This window comes from Physeter macrocephalus, chromosome 17, assembly GCF_002837175.3.
Source record: "Physeter macrocephalus isolate SW-GA chromosome 17, ASM283717v5, whole genome shotgun sequence".
NCBI classification, from domain to species: Eukaryota; Metazoa; Chordata; class Mammalia; order Artiodactyla; family Physeteridae; genus Physeter; species Physeter macrocephalus.
Window position 1 is genome coordinate 46,570,003 of NC_041230.1, and position 22,043 is coordinate 46,592,045.

The 22,043-nt window shown below is 45.9% G+C and overlaps 1 protein-coding gene across 1 annotated transcript in view; it reads left to right on the forward strand.

Moving 5' to 3' along the window:
• VAT1L (vesicle amine transport 1 like) overlaps positions 1-22,043 on the forward strand; it is a 155,000-nt gene that overhangs the window by 77,904 nt on the left and 55,053 nt on the right. Inside the window, exon 7 of the mRNA XM_024125010.1 lies at positions 2,730-2,924. Within this exon, the coding sequence (XP_023980778.1) occupies positions 2,730-2,924 (195 nt within the window). The remainder of the gene's footprint in view (positions 1-2,729; positions 2,925-22,043) is intronic.

The window sequence follows — 22,043 nt, forward strand, 5'->3', positions numbered from 1 at the left end:
TAACACATATTAATAAGATGATTGTAAATAGTCATACAGTCTCTGAAAGGGATGAAAACAGGGTGCTGAAGTCGAAGACAGCAGAACGGGGTGGAAGCATTGTGAATAGGGTGGTCAGACAAAGCCAGGGAAAGGGGTTTAGAATTTACTCTGTGGCACTGTGGGATGTCCAAATGCCCCCAGAGTGCCAACACTGGCTGCCGAAGGCTTCATCTCCAAACACGCCCTGATTCCGGAAAGATTAGTACTCCCTGCCCTGTGAGATGAGAATTAAAGGGCCTCGGTTTGCATTTGAGCTTTAAAGTTCAGGTCAAGGTTATCGCAACTTCGGGATAAACAGGGGAGGGAGAACGGAGTCTAATGAAGGATCCTGTCTGGAGCCTGTGTCCCCTGAAGACAAGCTTTGTGTCACGCGCAGCTGTTTTGTTGCTGTGGCTGTAATTAACATGATGCTGACGGCCTGCTGCAGGGAACCAAATTGGTCCCAAATTACATACAATTGTAAGAAGTGTTTTCCCTTTCTCCCCTACGTGCACAATCACAACACACAGCATTAATGAAATAATTGCAGTGTGCCCACGTTCAGTGAAGGCACTCGTGAAAACAGCCCAGAGGGAGGGTAAGGTTCTCCTGCTCAAAGCAAGGGTGCCGACTACCGGAAGGCTTTATAGTTGGAGGTCAAGAATGAAGGCTGTTCCCTTTCAGAGGCCGGGTTCAATATTAGTTGTTCAGTTAGAAGCAAACTGAAGGCAGGGCATGCTGAGGAGTGGGGTGATGACTTTGTTCTGGAAGGTTCTAGAAAGGCATTTTCTTCTATACATTGGAGAAAGGCTTAGAAATTAAAGGCATATTTGGAATCATACAGGAATTTCTCACTCAGCTATCTTAATGCTGTTCCCCTTAAAACTCTTACGGAGCTGGTGTTCACATGCCATTTGCTTTTAGATCCTAACGATGACGATAATAGCAAATGAAGTCAACATTTCGAGAGCAGTCTGACTCCAAATCCAGAGCTCTTACTCGCTCGATCCAAAATATCTCTCCAACTTAAGGTGATAAAGATATTTCATATTTGTAGAGCACGTACTATGCACCAGACACTGAGCTAAGTGCTCTGTATGTACCAACACATTTATTCCCCGTGACGACCCCATGAGGTACAGTAGGGAAACTGAACACAGAGAGGTTAAGTGATTTGCTTAAAGTTGCACAGCTAGCGAGTGACAGACCTGGGATTCAAAACCAGGCATTCAGCTCTCGAACACAAACACAACTGGGCAGCAATTGTAGCTTCGGCCAGCATTCATTTCACAAACGCTTTGTGGAAGCGCTGCAGATACACCGTGAATCAAGTTACTAATCGCTTCTCCACCTTTGCTTTTGGGGCAAGCAGCCCACGGCCAAATACTTATCTCTCCTAGAGCTGCCCCCAGGCCCTTGGGGAGCGTATTTTGGTAAAAAATGCATGAACCTTGTCCCTGTTTGCAACCTGTCTTTCTTACACTTATTTTTCCAACAATCTGATTTCCCCACTTAAAAAAAACAAGATGTTTTACTTTTTTGAGCTTCCTCAATCCTGGAAGGAGGCAGGATGTAAAAGAAACACACCGATAACATAACTATTATAAATGCTCCTAAGTGTCCATCACACTCCTCTTTGCCTTCTATATTAAACTATTAAACATTTTGATCTCTTGGCACCCCCTAGAAGCTGGACCTTTGAATTTCTAAATTCTAACCAGCACCAGAAGAAACACAATTAAATCAGAACAAAGCAGGTGGATCACCACTTCTGTGTTTGTTAATGGATTATCTACTTATTTTCCTGTCTGGAGTGGGAGGTGAAAGACAGGAAACAAGGGAGCCATATGTGCCAGCTGTGGGAGTCCCACCTGGGACTTTAGCGCTAGTGGCACTGGGGCTGGACAGTTCTGTCGCGAGGGCCTGGCCTATGTGCTGTAGGACAGTTAGCGGTACCCCTGGCTGCTTCCCACTGGATGCCAGTTGATTCCCCCCTTGAGTTATAAGAAAAAACATCCCCAAACATTTACCAAATGTCCCTGGGCGGTAAAACCGCCCCCAGTTGGGAGGCATCGATTGAGTTCCAACACTGTGGCTTCATCGCTCCGTTATGCTGGTCCTTCTTCCTACATTACGCTTCCTTCCTCTTCGTTATCTGATGCATTCTGACCCAGCTCCCCAGCCCTGCCGCTGCTCCCCCAAGGAAAGCTGCTCGCGCAGGCAGAGGCATCACTCCCCCCACGTCCCCCGACCCCTCCCCGCTCCCTTCACCGGCCCCATCACCACCAGCGCCACCCACTAAGCCAAGCGCTTTACACTAAATTCTCCCAGGAAACCTCGGAGGCAGCATCCTGCCAGTGTATGTTGCTGAGAAGAATGAAGCACAGAGAATAACGGAGCAAACTGTAGAGCCAGGATTCATCTCCAGATCTGATGGTCCCGACCGTGTGACTTAACATTCTGATCCCATGTGGTCCAGGAGTTGTTTTTGTGAAGGGCTGGGCGCCACCTACATCCCGAGCTCCTCTGGGAAGCATCACCGTGCACCTGGAGCAGGGCCCAGCCAGAGGCGCTGACAGAAATACACCAGCAAGAGCTGCCACCCGGGCAGCTGGAATCCACCCAAGTGCAGCCCCGCTGCCTCCCTGCAATGCTACAAACATTGCCTGGCGTTGATTCCTTGTAACCCACACCTTCTCTCTTTCCAGTGGTGGCAGGTTGAGAAGGTGAACCCCATCAAGCTATACGAAGAGAACAAAGTCATCGCTGGGTTTTCCCTTCTAAACCTGCTCTTCAGACAGGGCCGCGCTGGCCTCATTCGAGGAGTGGTGGACAAGCTCATTGGGCTCTACAACCAGAAAAAAATCAAGCCCGTGGTGGACTCCCTGTGGGCCCTGGAGGAGGTAAGGATGACGTTTCCCAGCAAATAAACTCTGTCTTTTTAGTCAGCTTTGGGCAGCCAGATCCGATCTTTTATTAAGTGATTTTTCTCCAGGTTTGTTTGCTTTAAATGAGGGTCCTAAAAGTCACTGTCCTGTAGTATAGAGTGCTTTGGATTAAGAAATACTTCAAGTTTCGTAGTGGTTCTCAAACCACGTGTGTCAACATGCCATTCATGCCATGAACCCTTCCCGGGTAGGTCACCAGATCTTGACGGGTGTGTACGATTCACCTTGGTTACAAGAGAGCGTGTACATTGTGCAGCATTACTTATATCCTCACCATGTGGGTATGTGAGATCGAGGCTAGGGCGGACAGTGGTTCAGAGCTGAAATGATTTGTGTGCCAAGCCTGGATGCTTGGAGCCCCTTCCGGACGTTGTTAGCTGTCACCCTGGGCACTGTAATTATTAATGAATTGTTGGATCTAGTGTTTGACTGAGTCTTTTTATTAACTGATCTGCCAAAAGTTCTAGTATTTGAAAGCATTCCTTGATCACACAAAAAAATTAAGAGCCCCTCAGTGTCACCTTTAAGGATACGGAAGTGTGAACTGACCATATTGGTTCAGGGGAGATGTGCTAGGAAGAGGCAGCATCTAGAAAATTCTTCAGGACAAGGGAAGTTTTGGACATTTGGGAAGCCAGTCACAGTAGCTGCCCGTGAGGAGAAAATAAAGAAATGTGGTCTAGGTTTCAAGAGGCATTCCACTAAGAAATCTTCCTAGGTCAGGATGTCACGACCTTGGCTTCAGGGAGCCATGAAGCCCCTGAGAAAGATGTGGGAGTGTGTTTTTTGTTCGTTTGGCTGGTTTTTGCATTTTGCATGGGTGAGTGTCTTACGGTACAAGTACATTTTTGTACTTTGGGGAGTCATGGACACCTTTGAAAAACTTAACAAATATAAAATTCCATGGAACAGATAGTAGCTGTCATCCTGGCAAGAAAGCTGGTGTTATTTGCTTAATGGACTAGGTTGGCCAAAATCTAATGGCTTTCCTAAGCAGAGAAATCTCCCCCCAAAAAAGCTTTGTGGGAGTCACCATGTAATCAGAGAGGCCTGGTCCCGGATCCATGGATCAGGCCTATATATGCCTCTCTGATACTGCAATATCATGAATGATACTTTAAAAACCAGACCACCAAAACCCCTTGTTTCTTATGGTAAAAGAAATACATGCTTATTATAGGAAATTCCTAAATTAGCCCAAAACACAAGGAGAAAATAAACTGCAAGTCCACATTCCAGAGATGATAACATTGTTAATATTTTGGTTTGCTTCCTTCCAGTCTTTTTTCTACAGCATATGCTCACTGTAATTCAATTTGTTACTAAATCAAATCAGATAATCATACATTCCTTCTGTTGTGTAATTTCTAAGATGGTTAACCTTTCGTTATACTTGAAAATGTTTTAATTTAATGGGTCAAAATGTTTTAATTTAATGGATCAAATGTTTTAATTCAATGGGTCAAACATCCATATGGTATTCACTGTGGTATGTCAGTGGAATAGAGAAGGTCTGGACTGCAGAGTGGCTGGGTCTCAGAGGTCAGGGAGGAGAGAAAATTTGAGCTACTTGAGACCAGGGCTAAGAGATTAACTTGACCATGGAGGAAAGAAGGGGACTTAAGCTCACTGCCCGAAAGGGACCCAACGAATCTGGTAGCATTTAAGTGAGGGTTGAAAGCGAAGAGGGGTCTGGTTGGCCCAGTGGGTCCTTGGTTTAGTACTGGAGATTGTCCCTTGGTTACAGTGCAATTGAATCACCGAATATGGATTGAATATCTAGTCCATGCCCAGCAATGTGCAGGTGTTGGGGGTACAGTGGCAAATAGATGGCCAAGATCCCTGAGTTTCAGGGAGCTCACTTTCCGAGGGGTGGGGAGGGGCAGAAAATACACAAGTGAACTAAAAATAAGTAGGGTATTCTCCAATTGCAGTAAGTTCTGGAAGGAGGTAAATTAGGGTATATGTTGGCGAGTAAGTGGAGGGGGGACGGTTTCCACAGAGCAATATTTTTCAACCTTTTTTTCATTATTGCCCCCTAAGGAGCTTTTTTAGACTTTTTTTTTCTTAATCAACCACCTCTATGAAGTTTTAGTACCATAGATACACCAGCTATCTACCTACCACCCTATCATCTGTCTGTTTATGTCCTGTGTGTGTATTTGTGCTTTACATACATTAAAAGAGTAAGATTTTTAAAGATCCTCCAAGAATCCATTTTTACCCCTTTGGGGGTGGCCTTGCTCCCACTGAGAATGCATGCTGTAGAGTGGCTTTCGATAAGGAAGGCTAGGTGTTGTTTGAACTGGGACAGGAAAGAGGAAAAAACGGGAAGAAGAGTGTGCAAGGAAGAGAGACCCTCAAAAGCAAAGGGACAGGGCAAGATAGATGTTTAGCAGCATCTCTGGTCTCTACCCAGGAGAGGCCTGCAGCACCCCCCACTGCCAGCTGTGACAACATAAAATGCTTCTAGACATTGTCAGATGTCCCCCAGGTGGGATGGGGAGAGAGGCAGAACCTCCCCTAGTTGAAAACCACTGCTTTAAAAGAAGCCATATCGGTTAAGACAGTCACCAGGAAAACAAAGGAATTACAGGTCACTAGTCATTCACAGAGGAGAGAAAGAAGGCTGCTGCCCTGCTGGCCAACAAAAGCACCCAGAGCCACTCATCAGTATCACCCACCAACTTTCTGATGGTTCTCTTCTGTAATGTTTACAGACATCTTTTTAGAGCTGCAGGTGGGCCAAGCTTAGCCATTTATCAAGCCCACGCAGCTCTTCTGGGCTTGAAGAGAACAGAGCATGCTTCTTACTTGCAAACCTCCAAAGGAGGACTATAATGATTTTCCCCCCTCCCCTTTGGTAAATGATTTCACAAAATTGCTTCTCAGGCCAGCTCTATAACTTCATCTATGGAATAGAAAGCCCATAGGGATTAAAAGAAATTTTTCTTGGGCTCTCTGAGAACTCAGACTAGAAGATTTAATAATATCAGAGATGATTAGAGTTTCTTTTTAGCCATCTATCTTTGACTTTATTGTAAATGTAATACACAGAGTGAGTGATATGCTGCAGCCTCAGGTTTGCTCCAGATACTAAATGTGCAGCTGTACCTAAAGTTGGAAAAACAGTTCAGAGGTGGGAAAGGGACAAAAAATACTTACATCTGTCAACCAAGCAGCAGACACATTATTGAGCACCTGCTACGTGCTTGTACTATGTTAGGATGTCAAGTCTACGGAGGGATAGGTCACTTGTTCCCTGACCCTTGCGTTTATGATTTAGTTTCAGAGACAACACTAAGACCTAGAAACAATTAGAGAAGAACTGCGTTTTCAATCATGGGGTGTTTGTTTCAAGTGTGACTGGATTTGAAAACAAGAGAGAATTATGTTAAGGAAGACCGAATGTTCAGAGATGGTTTTGAGAATGAAGTGGGTCTTGGGTGAGATTAGCAGGATATAAATTCTTAGGATGATGTTGGAGTTAAAAAACAAAGTATTATCAGCAGGAGGGACAGTGTGAACAAAATCAGAGAAGCAGGAGGGAGTATGAGGTACATGGGGTAGACAGGTATGGAAAAAAAGCAGAGGAACAGGAACAAAGGAAGAGAGGAAAGAAGGCTGGTTCAGTCAATGGAGTCAAATCCTGGGGGCCTTCACTGCCAGGCAGAGGAGTGTGAGTGACCTCCTGGGTGAGGGGATTTCGCTGTTAGAGACTGTGGCCTACGGAAAATGACACCCTTTGATTTCCCAATTCCCAGAAGCCCATCCTAGTCCCAAGTATGTCTCGAGAAAGATACACACCTGAACTATCCAGTTGCGGCCTCTGATCAAAAGTGCCTTTGCCTGTCTGCTGTTTAATGGTGCGCAGAGGGCTCTGTTATGAGCTGAACTGTGTCCCCCCTCAAACTCATATGTTGAAGCCCTAACCTCCAATACCACAGACTCTGACTACATTTAGAGATAGGGCCTTTAAAGAAATAATTAAGTTAAAATGAGGCCTTTGGGTAACCCTTATCCAATCTGATTGGTGTCCTTATAAGAAGAGTGATTAGGACAAAAAGAGGCACCAAGGATGTTTGCATAAAGACCATGTGAGGACACAGGGAAAAGGGGGCCATCTGCAAGCCCAGGAGAGAGCCCCAGAATGAAACCAACCTCACTGACACCTTGATCTTGGACGTCTAGCCTCCAGGATTGTGAGAAAATAAATTTCTGTTATGTAAGCCTTCCAGTCTGTGGTACTTCCTTATGGCAGCCCTAGCAAATGGATACAGGGTTGCAGAGAGATCTTGGCAATTTTGAAATATTCTATTAAAGATATTGTACAACATAATTTACATAAAAGTCTGTGATTACACTCTCTAATTATGGTACCATTAGCCACATGTGGCTATTCAAATTTAATTAAGATTAAGTCAAATCAAAAATTCAGTTCCTTGGGCATCCTAGCCACATTTCAAGTGGTCAGTAGCTGCACGTGGCTAGTGGCTGCCATATTGGACCATGCAGAGATGGAAGAATGTTCCCATCACTGCAGAAATTCTCCTAGAGCTGGTCTATGAGATGACGTCAACCATCTGTTTGAAGGTAAATTTGTCTCCCCAGCAATCTGGCATGATTACCTTTAGTAAATTACGTTAATTATGCCCTTCCTTGTATATTTCTCTTTGCCTTGGCTGTAGTGAAGTTCACCGACCAAATGCAGTCACTTATTTGATTTAAGTGCTCCAATCCCTCATTATGTGTCCCCCACATTTTTCCTTTCATGTTAATAGTTGTGGCTTAATTATAATTTGCCTTTCATTCTATGACATCACAAAACCTATACAGAGATGGGTCTGCCTAAAAGAATAAATTAAGGAAAAATAATGTGGTGCTGAGCTTGATAGGGACCCTTATGTGACACAGAGCAAGAGGCTGACTGGATAAAAGGCAGATTAATGTTGAAAGAGAAACAGGGAGGGTGCAATGACTCAAGAGAGAAGGGTGGGTGGAGGTGTGGTTTTCAGTTTTAAAGAAGCCCCAGGCTTCACCTCCAACACCAGAGGGAAAAGAAAGGATGAAGCCAAGCATCTGAAACGTATACCCAAACCAAAACTAAGAGGCAAAGACTCGAGCAGAAACCGTGGAAAGTCCCACTTAATTATGGCAGTTGGCGACTGGCTCGTGGAGACCCTTTTTAAAGATTTAGAAGCTCCTTCAGGGGCAGAGTTGGGGGTAGGGAGAGTACTTAGAAGCATCATCCAGAAGTGGGCAATGTATTTTGTATCACGGGTACTTTGGCTTGGTGGATGGACTGGGGGCAGGCCAGAGGTCATTGCAGACTTTCAGACCTGGGTAGGCAAGCCCCAGACAAAAGCGGGGGAAGTGAATGGGAGGGAATGAGCAAATGTGAGTCATTGGGAAGGATGAAAACTGGCTAGAAAGGACAGAGGAGATGCAAGACGACCAATGGTCTTTCGACCTGGGAAACCAGGACTGGGGGTGCCAACAGTGTGATTTGAGTTAGCAGTGATAGAAGCTGCCGTGAAAAAATTGATGAGCTCAGATGTGATTTTGGTTTAAGATGATGGTAGAACACGCAAGTGATGTCCACGGTCAAGTCAAACCCACCATCACATGGAGGTGGCAGACGAAGGCTGGATAATTACAACTACTGCTGCTACTGACATTTCTAGAGGGTTTACTACGTGGCAGGCATTGTTCTAAATGTTTTGCATGTATTAACACATTTAAACTCTCCAACAACCCTAAGTCCCAGCTACTATTACCTCCGTCTTACAGGTCACAAAAGTGAGGCTTTGGGGAAGCTATACTTGCCCAAAGCCCCTGCTTATAATTGAATATAATGGAAATGTGAACCCCAGGGAAGTGTGATGCATAGAAGTTATTGAAAAAACATGGCTATAAATAAACTCAATTGAACAAAAGAAGGCGCAACATAATCATATTAGCAAACACTTAGTGTAGCCTGTTTATATGTGCCAAGTAGTTCTCCAAGCAAGCACTTCCTATGAATTAACTCCGTGAGTCCCCACAATAACCCCGAGGGGTGGGTACGGTTACTCTTCTTGAGATGCAAATAAGGAAAGTGGACTTAGATGAAGTCAGCTGCCCAAGCTCACACAGCTGGTGCATGGCGAAGCTGGCATTCAGACCGTGGGCATTAACTTCTCTACTGTAGAAGGAAGAGGGTGAGGACAGAACCCTAGCAGCCCCCACCATTCACACACCAGGGAGAAGGTGAGGCGTCCCGGGCAGGGCAGTGGTAAAGGGACCACCATGACAGGTCGTTAAAGTCAGGGACCGCTGACAAGTCAGGAAGTATAGAGCGGAAAAGCCTTTGAATTTGGCCCCGGGGTCATTGTTGACCTTTCAGAAAGCCTTTCAGTAGAATGATGAGGGCAGAAGTCTGAAGGCAGAGGGTCAGGAAGAGAATGCGTGGGTAGGACAGTCTGACAGCCAGCATAAGCCTCCTATTTGGCACTGAGCAGAAAAAAGGGCTGGCAAATAGCCAGGGGGTGCTGGGTCCAAAGAAGGGCTATTTAGAAAGTAGGTTAGGGGTTGCCTAGGGCTGGGGGCATTTCTGTTTAGAGAGATAAAAATGTTCTAAAATTAATGACAGTTGTATAACTCTGTGAATACACTAAAAACCATCGGGCTGCGCACTTTAAATGAATGGATTGGATGGTACGCAAATTGTATCTCAATAAATTATACACACACAGAGACAGGGAGAGAGAGAGAAGGGCTATTTAAGGTTAGGATAAGGGGACATGGGAGATGGGAAAGAGGTACAGCTTGGGAAGTCACATTGCTGGCCTCAGTCCTCACTAATATTCTAGCTGCATGGCCTTATAAGGCCGCACATTCAGCCTGGTCCGTCCTCCCAGTTTTCAGATAAGGAAACTGAGGCTGCAGAAGTAACCACTATGTTTGCTTTATGTCCCTTTTATTTATTTTTTTGCTGCATGTTCCCCTTTCAACATAATCACCCCCGGCTCGCGCACACATTCCCAGTTTCCACGCACATTCTCCCAGCATGCCCTGCTCACGTGCTTTCTGCAATTCGGTCACGCCCCCAACCCTGCCATGCATGCACCAGCGCTCACCAAGCTCTAACCATCCAGCAGATCAAGCACAATGAGTCACAGCTCTGGGTGAGCATATTCATCTGCGACAGGCTGAATGATAGCCCCCCTCAAGATGTCCACAGCCTAATCCCCAAAGTCTTCGAATATGTTACCTCATATAGCAAAAGGAACCTTGCCAATGTGATTAAATTAAGGACTTTACGAAGAGGAGATTACCCTGGACTATGTGGGTGGGGCTGATGTAACCACAAGAGTACTTACAAGAGTGTCAGGAGAGCTAGGGTCAGGGGAGATGTGGCAAAGGAAGCAGAGGGAAGGTGGTGTGATGAAGGACCACGAGCCAAGGAACGCAGGTGGTCTCCAGACGCCGGAAAGGACAGGGAAGCAGAAGCCTCCAGAAGGAAACAGTCCTGTGGACACCTTGATTTTAACCCAGATAGGCCCATTTCAAGCTTCTGACCTGCAGAACCGTAAGAGTACATTTGCGACGTGTTAAACTACTAATTTGTGGTACTTTGCCATAGCAGCAATTGGAAATCAATATGCCATCCATTCAACAAGGAGCAACCAGACAATCACAGCAGTAGGAAATGAGCCCTGGAGGAGGGTAGCTGGATGGGGGTGTGACCCACCCAAGCATGCGCCACGTCCCAGGGAAAGGCCTGGAAGCTGGAGAGAGATGGAGGTTGGAGCATCCAAGCCTCAAAAAAGACGCATGAGGCTGAACACAGAGTGACGGGGAGGCCAGGAAGGCCGGCCCTGGGAGGAGGTGGGGTAGGTGGAAGCCCCACCCACTGCCCACTGTCCCCATCCCTCCGGCCGCACCGGACCATTGCGGTTCTTCAGAAACCTGAGCCTGTTGCCTCCTCGCCTTTATCCGTGCTCTTATTTCCACCTCTCATGCACTTCCCTCGTCCCTGTCCTCCCGCAAAATTCCTGCCCACCTGCCAAGAAGTAGGGATGGTGTTGACTCTTCTGCCATAACATCCCCGACATCCCCCAGTCTTGCCATGACGCCCACCCCTGGTTAGGAACCCCTGCTTTCAGGTCCCAAGGGTTTGCCGCCCTCACTGACATGTTCACTGACAGTTACCTGTGAAAATGGAGAAGATAATTGTACCTTCCGTCAGTTTGGAGGAACTAAAAGGTGCTGAAGCCAAAGCTGACTGGATAGTATGAACTGGCAAGCTGCTCTTACAGCGCATTGCAAATGTGTCCACCACAGAGTTGAGGTCTTTGGGGTCAGGGACTCTTAGGCAAGGTACCAAGCAGGGAGAACACAGGATGCTCTGGGCAGAAGGTTCCTGGGGCCTCAGGACAGGTACTTCCGCTCCTTGTTAAGAGGTCTGGGAGCTCAGCTCTGAATACACATCTGTGACGAAGAAAATGATCACCGTTGCTTTTACACCTGTCATTTGGCTGAAAACACATCACAGAACTGGGTTTCCTTGTGAGCCAGGGACAGGGTCAGTGCAGACTGCTCTTGGCTGTGTTTTCACACGACCCAGATGAGATTCTGCTGCTTCCAAGGGCTGGAAACGGACATGTCTGTTTGCTTCTGTTTGCCTTCCTAGGTGTTGGAGGAATCACTTGATATGTCTTATTTGCACGGTGGCAGCAGGACTGTTGTCAAATATCTTCCGAGGTATCTGTCCTGACGTGTTCATCACAGATTCTGGCCTGTTCGCCAGGCCAGAGAAGAGGGATAAATAACTCTTCTGCAGGCCAAGGTCATTTGAATAGGAGAACATACTTTAAATCAGAGAACACATGAATAAAGGTCATCTCCCGGCAGGGAAACACACTGTGGATGTTGCCTTCACTTTCACCTTCCAGAATCCATCCTCCTTCCTGAGCACCCCTTTCATCCACTGAAAATGGAGCTACTACCACGTTCCCTGTTATTGCAAAGGATTTTATGTTTATTGTGCCATCACTTGAGACGATATGTGTTGAACCCTTGCAAACTGTAAAGCTCTCTGCCAATATGAGGCGTATGATAACAGGCTAGAGCAGCTCCAATCAGTGGGATAAGCTTTGCAACAGGAAAGTAAACATATTGGGTTTCTTAACCCTCCCACTTCTTGGCTGTTTGGCCTATAACACTTCATTTCTCTGAGTCTCCTTTTCCTCGCCTATAAAATAGGAGCAACTGACCGTATTTCCCGGAACAGTTGTATATTTGTTCCTAGGGCTGGCATAACAAAGTATCCCAAGCTGAATGGCTTTAAACAACAGACATTTATTGTCTCCCAGCTCCGGAGGCCAGAAGCCAGAAATCAAGGTGTCAATGGGGTTAGCTTCTGCTGAGGGTTGTTAGGGAGAAGCTGTTCCAGGCCTCTCCCCCAGCTTCCAGTGGTTTGCTGGCCGTCTTCAGCAATCCTTGGCTTACAGAAGCATCACTGTCTCTCTCTGCCTCCGTTTTCACATGGTGTTCTGTGTGTGTGTGTGTGTGTGTGTGTGTGTGTGTGTGTGTCTGTCTGTCTGTCTGTCTCCAGATTTCCCCTTCCTCTAAGGACATCAGTCATATTGGATGAAGGCCCACCCTGCTCCAGTGTGAACTCAACTAACTTCAGTGACCCTATTTCCAAACAAGGTCACATTCTGAGGTTCTGGGGGTTAGGACTTCAATATATGAATTCGCAGGGGGTGGGAGAGGACAGGACACAATTCAGTCCATAACAAATGGCGAGTCAGATAAGATCAAAAGGGAAAATATTTTGTGAGCTATAAGGGGCTGCAGAGACAAGATTTCCCATAAGGCTTCAAAGGGCAGGCTCCGGAATCGTTCAAGCCCTCCAATTATAGCTGTGAGTCCTTGGGAAAGGTACTTTGCTTCTTCTCTTCTTTCTCCATCTGTGGGATGGGATAACAGCAGTGCCTCCTCTATGGGGTCGTTGTGAAAATGTCAGGGGCAATGCGGCGGGCGGGCACGGCTGGGCCCAAAGTAAAGGTCAGCCTCTGTCATCACTCTGAGAGGTGGGAGGGGTGGGCCCTGTCTTTCTATCCTCTGGCAGGTGAATGCCCCCAGGACCCATTTCCTCCCTGATTTGCCGCTGTGTGATGCAGGCAGGCAGGCTAACTGGGGTCTTATGCTTTCCTTCCTTCCTGAAGGCATCAGTAGGAGGTGCTTCATGGAACAGAAGCTCAGAGCAGCACAAACGATAAATACATGCTGCTGTTTGGATCCTCTGAGCCTCCGCCCATCTCATCTCAGATTTCTATACACTGTCAGCTGGTTTGGGGAGGCGCTGCCAGGAAAGTGCCGTACTCTGGGTTAGTCATTTAATAAACTCTAAATGAGCAGCTGCGGGTCCTGGACAAGTGACAAAGTGGTAGTGGCAGCTGAAGGTTGCTGTTTACACTGAGCCAGGCGCTGTCCTGAGCACTTCACGGGCACTGGCTCCTCTAGATTCATAGCCGTCCTGTCAGGAGCCATTACTTCCCCCATTTTACAGATGGGGAGACTGAGGCTTGGAGAGAGGGCTAAGTGGCTTTGTGGATGAGGTCACATAGTCAAGAAGTGGTGGAGCCGAACCTTGACTCTCTGGCTGGCTCTCTCCTAAAGCTGAGCTCGTAAGCAAGTCTCACCCCTCCGGGAACGGGGATGACTGTCCCACGCCCTACACCCCGCTTGCCCCATCACCCTGATTGGAGGCATCCTGGGTCAGGACGGAAGACTGGTGTTCAAAACCCCGGTGCATCTGTCTCTAACTTCTGTGAGTGCAGACAGGTGACTCTGAATCACAAGCCTTAGTTTTCTGCCTCTGTAAAATGGGGCCGGCGACCCTTGCTCTTCCTTCCATGTTAAAGTCTGGGGCAACCACGTGTCAGCTATAAACCGTGTGCTGTGTACAAATGTCTCAGAGTGGGCACTTAATACAATTTTCGTTTGTTTCTTCCTTTCCCTGTCTCTTCCCCAACACGTGTCACTTTCATCACTCCCTGGCACACTCACACGCATTGTCAAACAGCACTTGGGTGAGGATGGGGCCGTGGCGAGTCAGACGCTCACCTCAGCCCTCTGGGGTGGGTTTTACTCAGGTGAGCTGCTCCTGCTCCAAGACATGGGACATAAAGGGCAGCACAAATTCCCTCGACTCCCAGGCCAGTACTTGAGTCTCACCTCCTCCCTCTCTGCTGGCCACAGTGGCTACAAATTATGAGCTAGTTCGGCTATTTTCATTGCACTTTTATTCTTGGCAAGTGAACATGTTCCAAACGATCATCTTTACCATCCAAGTCACTGTATCCAAGGCAGTGGTGGGAAGTGCAGAGGTGAGCTGCACCCACCCACCATCGGCACAGCATTTTACTTGCCTTGTAGGAATCGAGCCCCACAGTAAACCCACAGAAAGCCCACAGAGACAGGCAGGTCAGCTGTTATGCCCATTATACAGATTTTTTAAAAGAGGGACTGAGCAAGGTAATTTATACAAGGAGGTAGAACCAGGAATCCAAGCAAGGTTTCTTATTCTGGAGCTCATGTGTGTTGGTGAGTATGTGTGTTTGTACGTGTGCTTGTGAATATATGTGTCTTTGCGTGTATGTGTGAATAGGTGTGTGTGTTTGTATATATGTGTGCGTTTGTGTGTCTCCTGTGCTTATGTGTTTGTTTTGCCTATTTCCCCAGCATAATTTTTTCTCACAAGTAAAAGATTAAATGATATAAATATCATATGACCACAATATAAATTTAGAAAACAGAAAAAAAAAATAAAGATCACCCATAATTGTGCCACCATAAACAGAACTACTCTTATTGTTTTAACGTACCCCATTCCCAGCTTTATTCCTATACATCTTCTCCCCCTCCACCCCTGACAGTTTTAAGCGGCCCAGATTGGCTCCTCAGCCTGTGTGAGTGCGTTAGGAGTATATTATGATGCTTGTTTAATGAGGGATGTGGAACCACAAAAAAATGGAGGAAGTGTTTGCTTTGGAACATTGCGGGGTTAGGGCTTCAACACAGGAATTTTGCAGGGACACAAACATTCAGTTCATAACGCTCCCTAAATTCCCTACAGAGACTTAGCTCATTCCTTCTTCTCTTTTCTTTCTAACTAATATAAAAACTGGGGGTAAAGAAGTGTGCTTCCAATAGTGTTTGGGCTGCCTATGGATTCTTTCCTCGACCTGTTTTTTATTTAACTTTTTTTTTCAATTTCCATGTAGTTGCACATAATAGTTTTTCAAAACCAGCTTGCATTTATTGAGCACCTACTATTTACCAAGCCCAGAGCTAGGCCCTGGAGGGACAGAAAAGCAAAGTACTCTCAAGGAGCACAGCAGCTGGTGGTAGACATGTAAACAGAAAATTAAGATATCGTGTTGCAAGCTCATTAATGGGCGGCACGTTCATAAGAAATACTGATGGCAAACGGCAGGAATTCAACTCTGCTTGAGCAGCCCTGTGGTTGTGAAAGACCCTTATAAACCACGCCCTCCCCATCACAGTTGTGGGCTCTACTTGTCCGCCTCTTGTTAGCAAGTTGTAAGACAGCTGAATGTTTGGGTGCTCTAAATTTTGAAGTACAATAATTTCCTGATGGTTAGAAAAAGAAAGGGAGCGTTCAATGTGCTGGCAGATCTTCATTGTCTTGAGAGAAGAAAAAACCTAAGGCAGGATCAGGACAGAAGAAGTAAGGGCTAAAAGGGGACACCTGAAGTTTTGCTCACTGTCCTTTGTTTTGGCCAAGATTCTAACTTTATTTTCTGTGTTTAAAAATTTGACAAGGTTTCTTCAGCTCTTCCTTGGAGGATGCTTCTGAGAGCAAATATGGAATAGTCGCTGCCACACCCACTGCAATCATTTTTCTGTTTGGATCCATATTTTTTTTAATTTTATTATTTTTGGCTGCTCTGGGTCTTCTTTGCTGCACACAGGCTTTCTCTAGTTGCGGCGAGAGGGAGCTACTCTTCGTTGCGGTGGGCAGGCTCCTCAGTGCGGTGGCTTCTCTTACCGCGGAGCACGGGCTCTAGGCACACGGGCTTGAGTAGTTGCAGTGTGTGGGCTCGAGAGCGCAGCTTCAGTAGTTGTGGCACATGGGCTTAGTTGCTCCACGGCATGTGGGATCTTCCCGGACCGGGGCTCGAACCCGTGTCCCCTGCGTCGGCAGGCGGATTCTTAACCACTGCGCCACCAGGGAAGTCCCTGGATCCTTTTTTTTTTTTTTTTTTTAAATCTTTTTTGGAGTATAATTGTTTTACAATGTTGTGTTTAACAAAGTGAATCATCTATATGTATACATATATCCCCATGACCCCTCCCTCTTGTGTCTCCCTCCCACCCTCCCTATCCCGCCCCTCTAGGTGGTCACAGAGCACCGAGCTGATCTCCCTGTGCAATGCAGCTGCTTGCCACTAGCTATCTTATCTATTTTACATTTGGTAGTGTGTATATGTCCGTGACACTCTCTCACTTCGTCCCAGCTACCCCTTCCCCCTCCCCGTGTCCTCAAGTCCATTCTCTACGTCTGTGCCTGGATCCATTTTTATATTGTTTTTCTGCTCCTGGCTTCCACTTGGCTGCCATTTTTCAGTGTCCTCTGCTGCTTTATTATTTATCCACAAGTTGACCTTCTTCTTGTTCCTAGACAGGCAGGCTTCCCCACATCATTATCCTCTGTTTATATCATTAGCTGCAATTTAGGTTTGTTGTGTGACAGGATCATCCTCAATGCGCCGCAAATATGACTCACTCGCTGTAACTTTCATCACCTATGTTTGTACTTCCTCTAAAGTGTTTATAAACTTATCACAGACCTGCAGTGTTAAGAAACATGCCTTTTAAAAAATAGTCATAAAAATTGGTCAATAGCAGTGGCTTCTGCTTCTCTCACTGACATTCCGAGCGTTTTATTTGCTTTAGGAGGTTCAGGCTTAATATTTACTTATTTGCTACAGGTTTAATTTTTTACTTTTCCTTGTCTGTTGTTTGAATTTCTTCTTGCCATCGCTCTGTGGTTTTTGGATGGCCTTGGCTCACATCAGGAATGTCCTTCCCCATCTTCTACCAACAATGCGTGCTGAAAGAATGATTTTTCCCAGTTGTGCTAAACAGTAAAGTTTTGAAAAAAAATGCTCTCTGCAGTCACTCTTCAGAAAGTTTATTGATACCCACTCTGTGCTAGAGGATGTTGTAAGATGAAGAAAATAATGTCCCACTGTCTCATTTTCCAGGGTCGGGAGGGAGAGAGGTCTGATGTGTAAACCCATCAATTCCAGGGCAGTGCAGTTCCCATAGGGGCAAAGCATGACCAGGTCTGAGGGGAACCAGGTAAGACTTCCTTCAAAGAGGAGGTCAGTCACACTTGACCTGCTTCCCCATCACGAGGCCCCTTCCTGCTTGTTACTGTTATCAGAAGACGAGAGTCATGTGAGTGATGGACAGATGTCAACAGACTCTGAGGATGTCTTAGGCTGAGATCCCTTCAAAGCAGAGCCTGGGATACAGGCTTGGGTGCAAGAATTTATGTGAGAAATGATCCCAGGGAGGAAAAGTAAGATACGGAGAGCACTCAGAACATGAAGAAAGGATTGTTATCAGAGGCAGCTGTTGCTATGATGAGTGCTTTCCAACTGTTTAATTCCAAGAACCTGAGATGTTCCCATGGGAACCACTCTTAGGAAGAGGAAAGGGAGGGTGAGCTGGCAAGCGAGCTTGACAGGCAGAGGCAACACACGGGCATGGAAAGACACACTGGCCCTGTGACGTGGGTTCACATCTCACCTCCTCCACCACCAAGATGCGCGATCTTAGGCAAGTCATTGACTCTCTCGGAGCCTTCATCTCCTTACCTGCCTCAGTCAGACTGGCTGTCAATGGACTGCAGGAGAAGACACAGGTACAAGGCTCGATTCTTGGGGAGACTTGGGAAATGCATCTCAGAACCGTCTTCCTGGGAAACCAAAGAAGGAGGCATTGTCATTGACTGTCACTACCCATTCGTCCAGGTGGCCCCACAGGTACCAAGTCCCCAGTGCACCAAGCTGTGCATGCAGGAGGGTGGGCTTCCCTGCTCACGCATCAAGGACACCGCAGGGTGAAGCCCAGGTACAGGCAGGGTAGTCAACGCCTGCATGGTACAGGTCCCAGCAGCAGTAGCTAGAGAATAAAAGGGACCCAGCAGATTCCAAGTGCTGTGGAAGAGGGGGCCGATGCAACCGGTGTAAAGTTTCTTTAGTGAAATGAGACCTAGAGACCTGGAAAGTGGCAGGTCCTGCAACAGGTAGCACAGAAAGCTGCCCAAGTGGAGGTACACACAGCAGTACGCTGGGAAATGTTTAACAACTGGCCTTGGCAAAGAACGCCCTGATGGGTAGCATTTGCCAATTTCTGTGTTGTAAGTACTCTCCATCAGGACCAGTATCAAGATACCATCATGAGTGCACAGTTGGGAAGAGACACACACCATCAGCTGTCAGAGCTACCTTTTCTGGGACATGTCTCCTGCGGCCAAGCTCCTGGGGTTGGCCAATGATAGGATACTGCTTGCAGGGCGGATTCCCTCAGGAACCATCAGGCAGAGCGCTCATTTTTGCTGGTCTCCTGTGTGGAGAAACCCTGGCTCCGTGTCAGCTTGCCCAGCTTGTGCAGTACAACTGGGGGAAACCATCTCAGAACATTTCAGAATATTTACTATGAGACGGTATAAAAAAATCAATATTCAACCAACAAGGACCTACTGTATAGCGCAGGGAGCTATGCACAATATTTTGTAATACCCTACAAGGGAAAAGAACCTGAAAAAGAAGATATATAGACATATATACATATATGGTGTAACTGAATCACTGTGCTATACACCTGAAACTAACACAACATTGTAAAGCAAGTATGCTTTCAATTAAAAAAAATAAAAATAAATAAATACATAAATATTTTTTTAAAGTCAATATCCAGGCAGCATCTCCCTCCCTCAGCAACACCAGGCCTCAGATCCATTTCTGCCTTGTTCTTTAGGCCTCTGTTAAGCTCTCCTTACTTGGACATCCACCCCCAGCTCACGTCCCTCCTGTGCTTCCTACACTGAGATACATTGTCTTTTGTTTTATTTTTTGTTTTTAGCATCTTTACTGGAGTATAATTGCTTTACAATGGTGTGTTAGTTTCTGCTGTACAACAAAGTACATATACATATATCCCCATATCTCCTCCCTCTTGCGTCTCCCTCCCACCCTCGCTATCCCACCCCTCTAGGTGGTCACAAAGCACCGAGCTGATCTCCCTGTGCTATGTGGCTGCTTCCCACTAGCTATCTATTTTACATTCGGTAGTGTATATATGTCCATGCCACTCTCTCACTTCGTCCCAGCGTCCCAGCTTCCCCTTCCACTTCCCCATGTCCTCATGTCCATTCTCTACATCTGCATCTTTATTCCTGTCCTGCCCTTAGGTTCTTCAGAACCTTTTATATTCCATTCATTGCCATGTTATTAGATGCATCAAACTTGTTTATGTGACATCTTTGGGGCTGGTTCAAGGGAGGCAGCCAACATCTCATATTAGGTCATATTAGGCAGGAAACATCTGTATATGTAATTTCCGAAGTAATTTATTCACTAACACAAGCCCCCAAAGAACATCTAGCTCCATGAGTGCTAACCTCTGCTCTTCACCAGGTATTTCCTTTCAGCCCATATTCAGTCTCCAAAATCAACACAGGAATTCTATAATTATAATATCAATCTTTAAACTTTCTTGGTCTGCTGTAGAAATGGATCCCAGAATACAGTTGCATACATATAAACACCCGGATTCAGGGCAAAAGTTAACTTTATCAACAGCAACTTTTTTTTTTTTTTTTTTGTGGTATGCGGGCCTCCCTCTGTTGTGGGCCTCCCTCTGTTGTGGCCTCTCCCGTTGCGGAGCACAGGCTCCGGACGCGCAGGCCCAGCGGCCATGGCTCACGGGCCCAGCCGCTCCGCGGCATGTGGGATCCTCCCAGACCGGGGCACGAACCCGGTTCCCCTGCATCGGCAGGCGGACGCGCAACCACTGCGCCACCAGGGAAGCCCCTACTTTTAGTTTTTAAAGGAACCTCCATAATGTTCTCCATAGTGGCTGTATCAATTTACATTCCCACCAACAGTGCAGGAGGAGTCCCCTTTCTCCACATTCTCTCCAGAATTTATTGTTTGTAGATTTTTTGATGGTGGCCATTCTGACTGGTGTGAGGTGATACCTCATTGTAGTTTTTTTTTTGTGTGTGTGTAGTATGCGGGCCTCTCACTGCTGTGGCCTCTCCCGTTGCGGAGCACAGGCTCCGGACGCGCAGGCTCAGCGGCCATGGCTCACGGGCCTAGCCGCTCCGCGGCATGTGGGATCTTCCCGGACCGGGGCACAAACCCGCGTCCCCTGCATCGGCAGGCGGATTCTCAACCACTGCGCCACCAGGGAAGACCCTCATTGTAGTTTTGATGTGCATTTCACTAAAGATTAGTAATGCTGAGCATCCTTTCATGTGTTTGTTGGCAATCTGTATATCTTCTTTGGAGAAATGTCTATTTAGGTCTTCTGCCCATTTTTGGATTGGGTTGTTTGTTTTTTTTTATATTGAGCTGCATGAGCTGCTTGTAAGTATTGGAGATTAATCCTCTGTCAGTTGCTTCATTTGCAAATATTTTCTCCCATTCTGAGGGTTGTCTTTTCATCTTGTTTATGGTTTTCCTTGCTGTGCAAAAGCTTTTAAGTTTCATTGGGTCCCATTTGTTTATTTTTGTTTTTATTTCCATTTCTCTAGGAGGTGGGTCAAAAAGCATCTTGCTGTGATTTATGTCATAGAGTGTTCTGCCTATGTTTTCCTCTAAGAGTTTGAGAGTGTCTGGACTTACATTTAGGTCTTTAATCCATTTTGAGTTTATTTTTCTGTATGGAGTTAGGGAGTGTTCTAATTTCATTCTTTTACATGTAGCTGTTCAGTTTTCCTAGCACCACTTATTGAAGAGGCTGTCTTTTCTCCATTGTATATTCTTGCCGTCTTTATCAAAAATAAGGTGACCATACGTGCTTAGGTTTATCTCTGGGCTTTCTCTCCTGTTCCATTGATCTATATCTCTGTTTTTGTGCCAGTACCATATTCTCTTGATTACTGTAGCTTTGTAGTATAGTCTGAAGTCCGTGAGCCTGATTCCTCCAGTTCCGTTTTTCTTTCTCAAGATTGCTTTGGCTATTCCAGGTCTTTTGTGCTTCCATACAAATTGTGAAATTATTTTGTTCTAATTCTGTGAAAAATGCCATTGGTAGTTTGATAGGGATTGCACTGAATCTGTAGGTTGCTTTGGGTGTATAGTTGTTTTCACAATGTTGATTCTTCCAGTCCAAGAACATGGTATATCTTTCCATCTGTTTGTATCATCTTCAATTTTTTTCATCAGTGTCTTAAAGTAGTATCATGTCATCTGCAAACAGTGGCAGTTTTACTTCTTCTTTTCTGATTTGGATTCCTTTTATTTCTTTTTCTTCTCTGATTGCTGTGGCTACAACTTCCAAAACTATGTAGAATAACAGTGAAGAGAGTGGGCAGCCTTGTCTTTTTCCTGATCTTAGTGGAAATGGTTTCAGTTTTTCACTATTGAGAACAGTGTTGGCTGTGTGACTGTCAAGTATGGCCTTTATTATGTTGAGGTAAGTTCCCTCTGTGCCTACTTTCTGGAGGGTTTTTATCATAAATGGGTGTTAAATTTTGTTGAGAGCTTTTTCTGCATCTATTAAGAAAATCATATGGTATTTATCCTTCAATATTTTAATATGGTGTATCACACTGATTGATTTGCATATTGAAGAATCCTTGCATTCCTGGGATAAACGCCACTTGATCATGGTGTATGATCCTTTTAAAATGCTTTTGGATTCTGTTTGCTAGTGTTTTGTTGAGGACTTTTGCATCTATGTTCATCAGTGATATTGGCCTGTAGTTTTCTTTTTTTGTGACATCTTTGTTTGGTTTTGGTATCAGGGTGATGGTGGCCT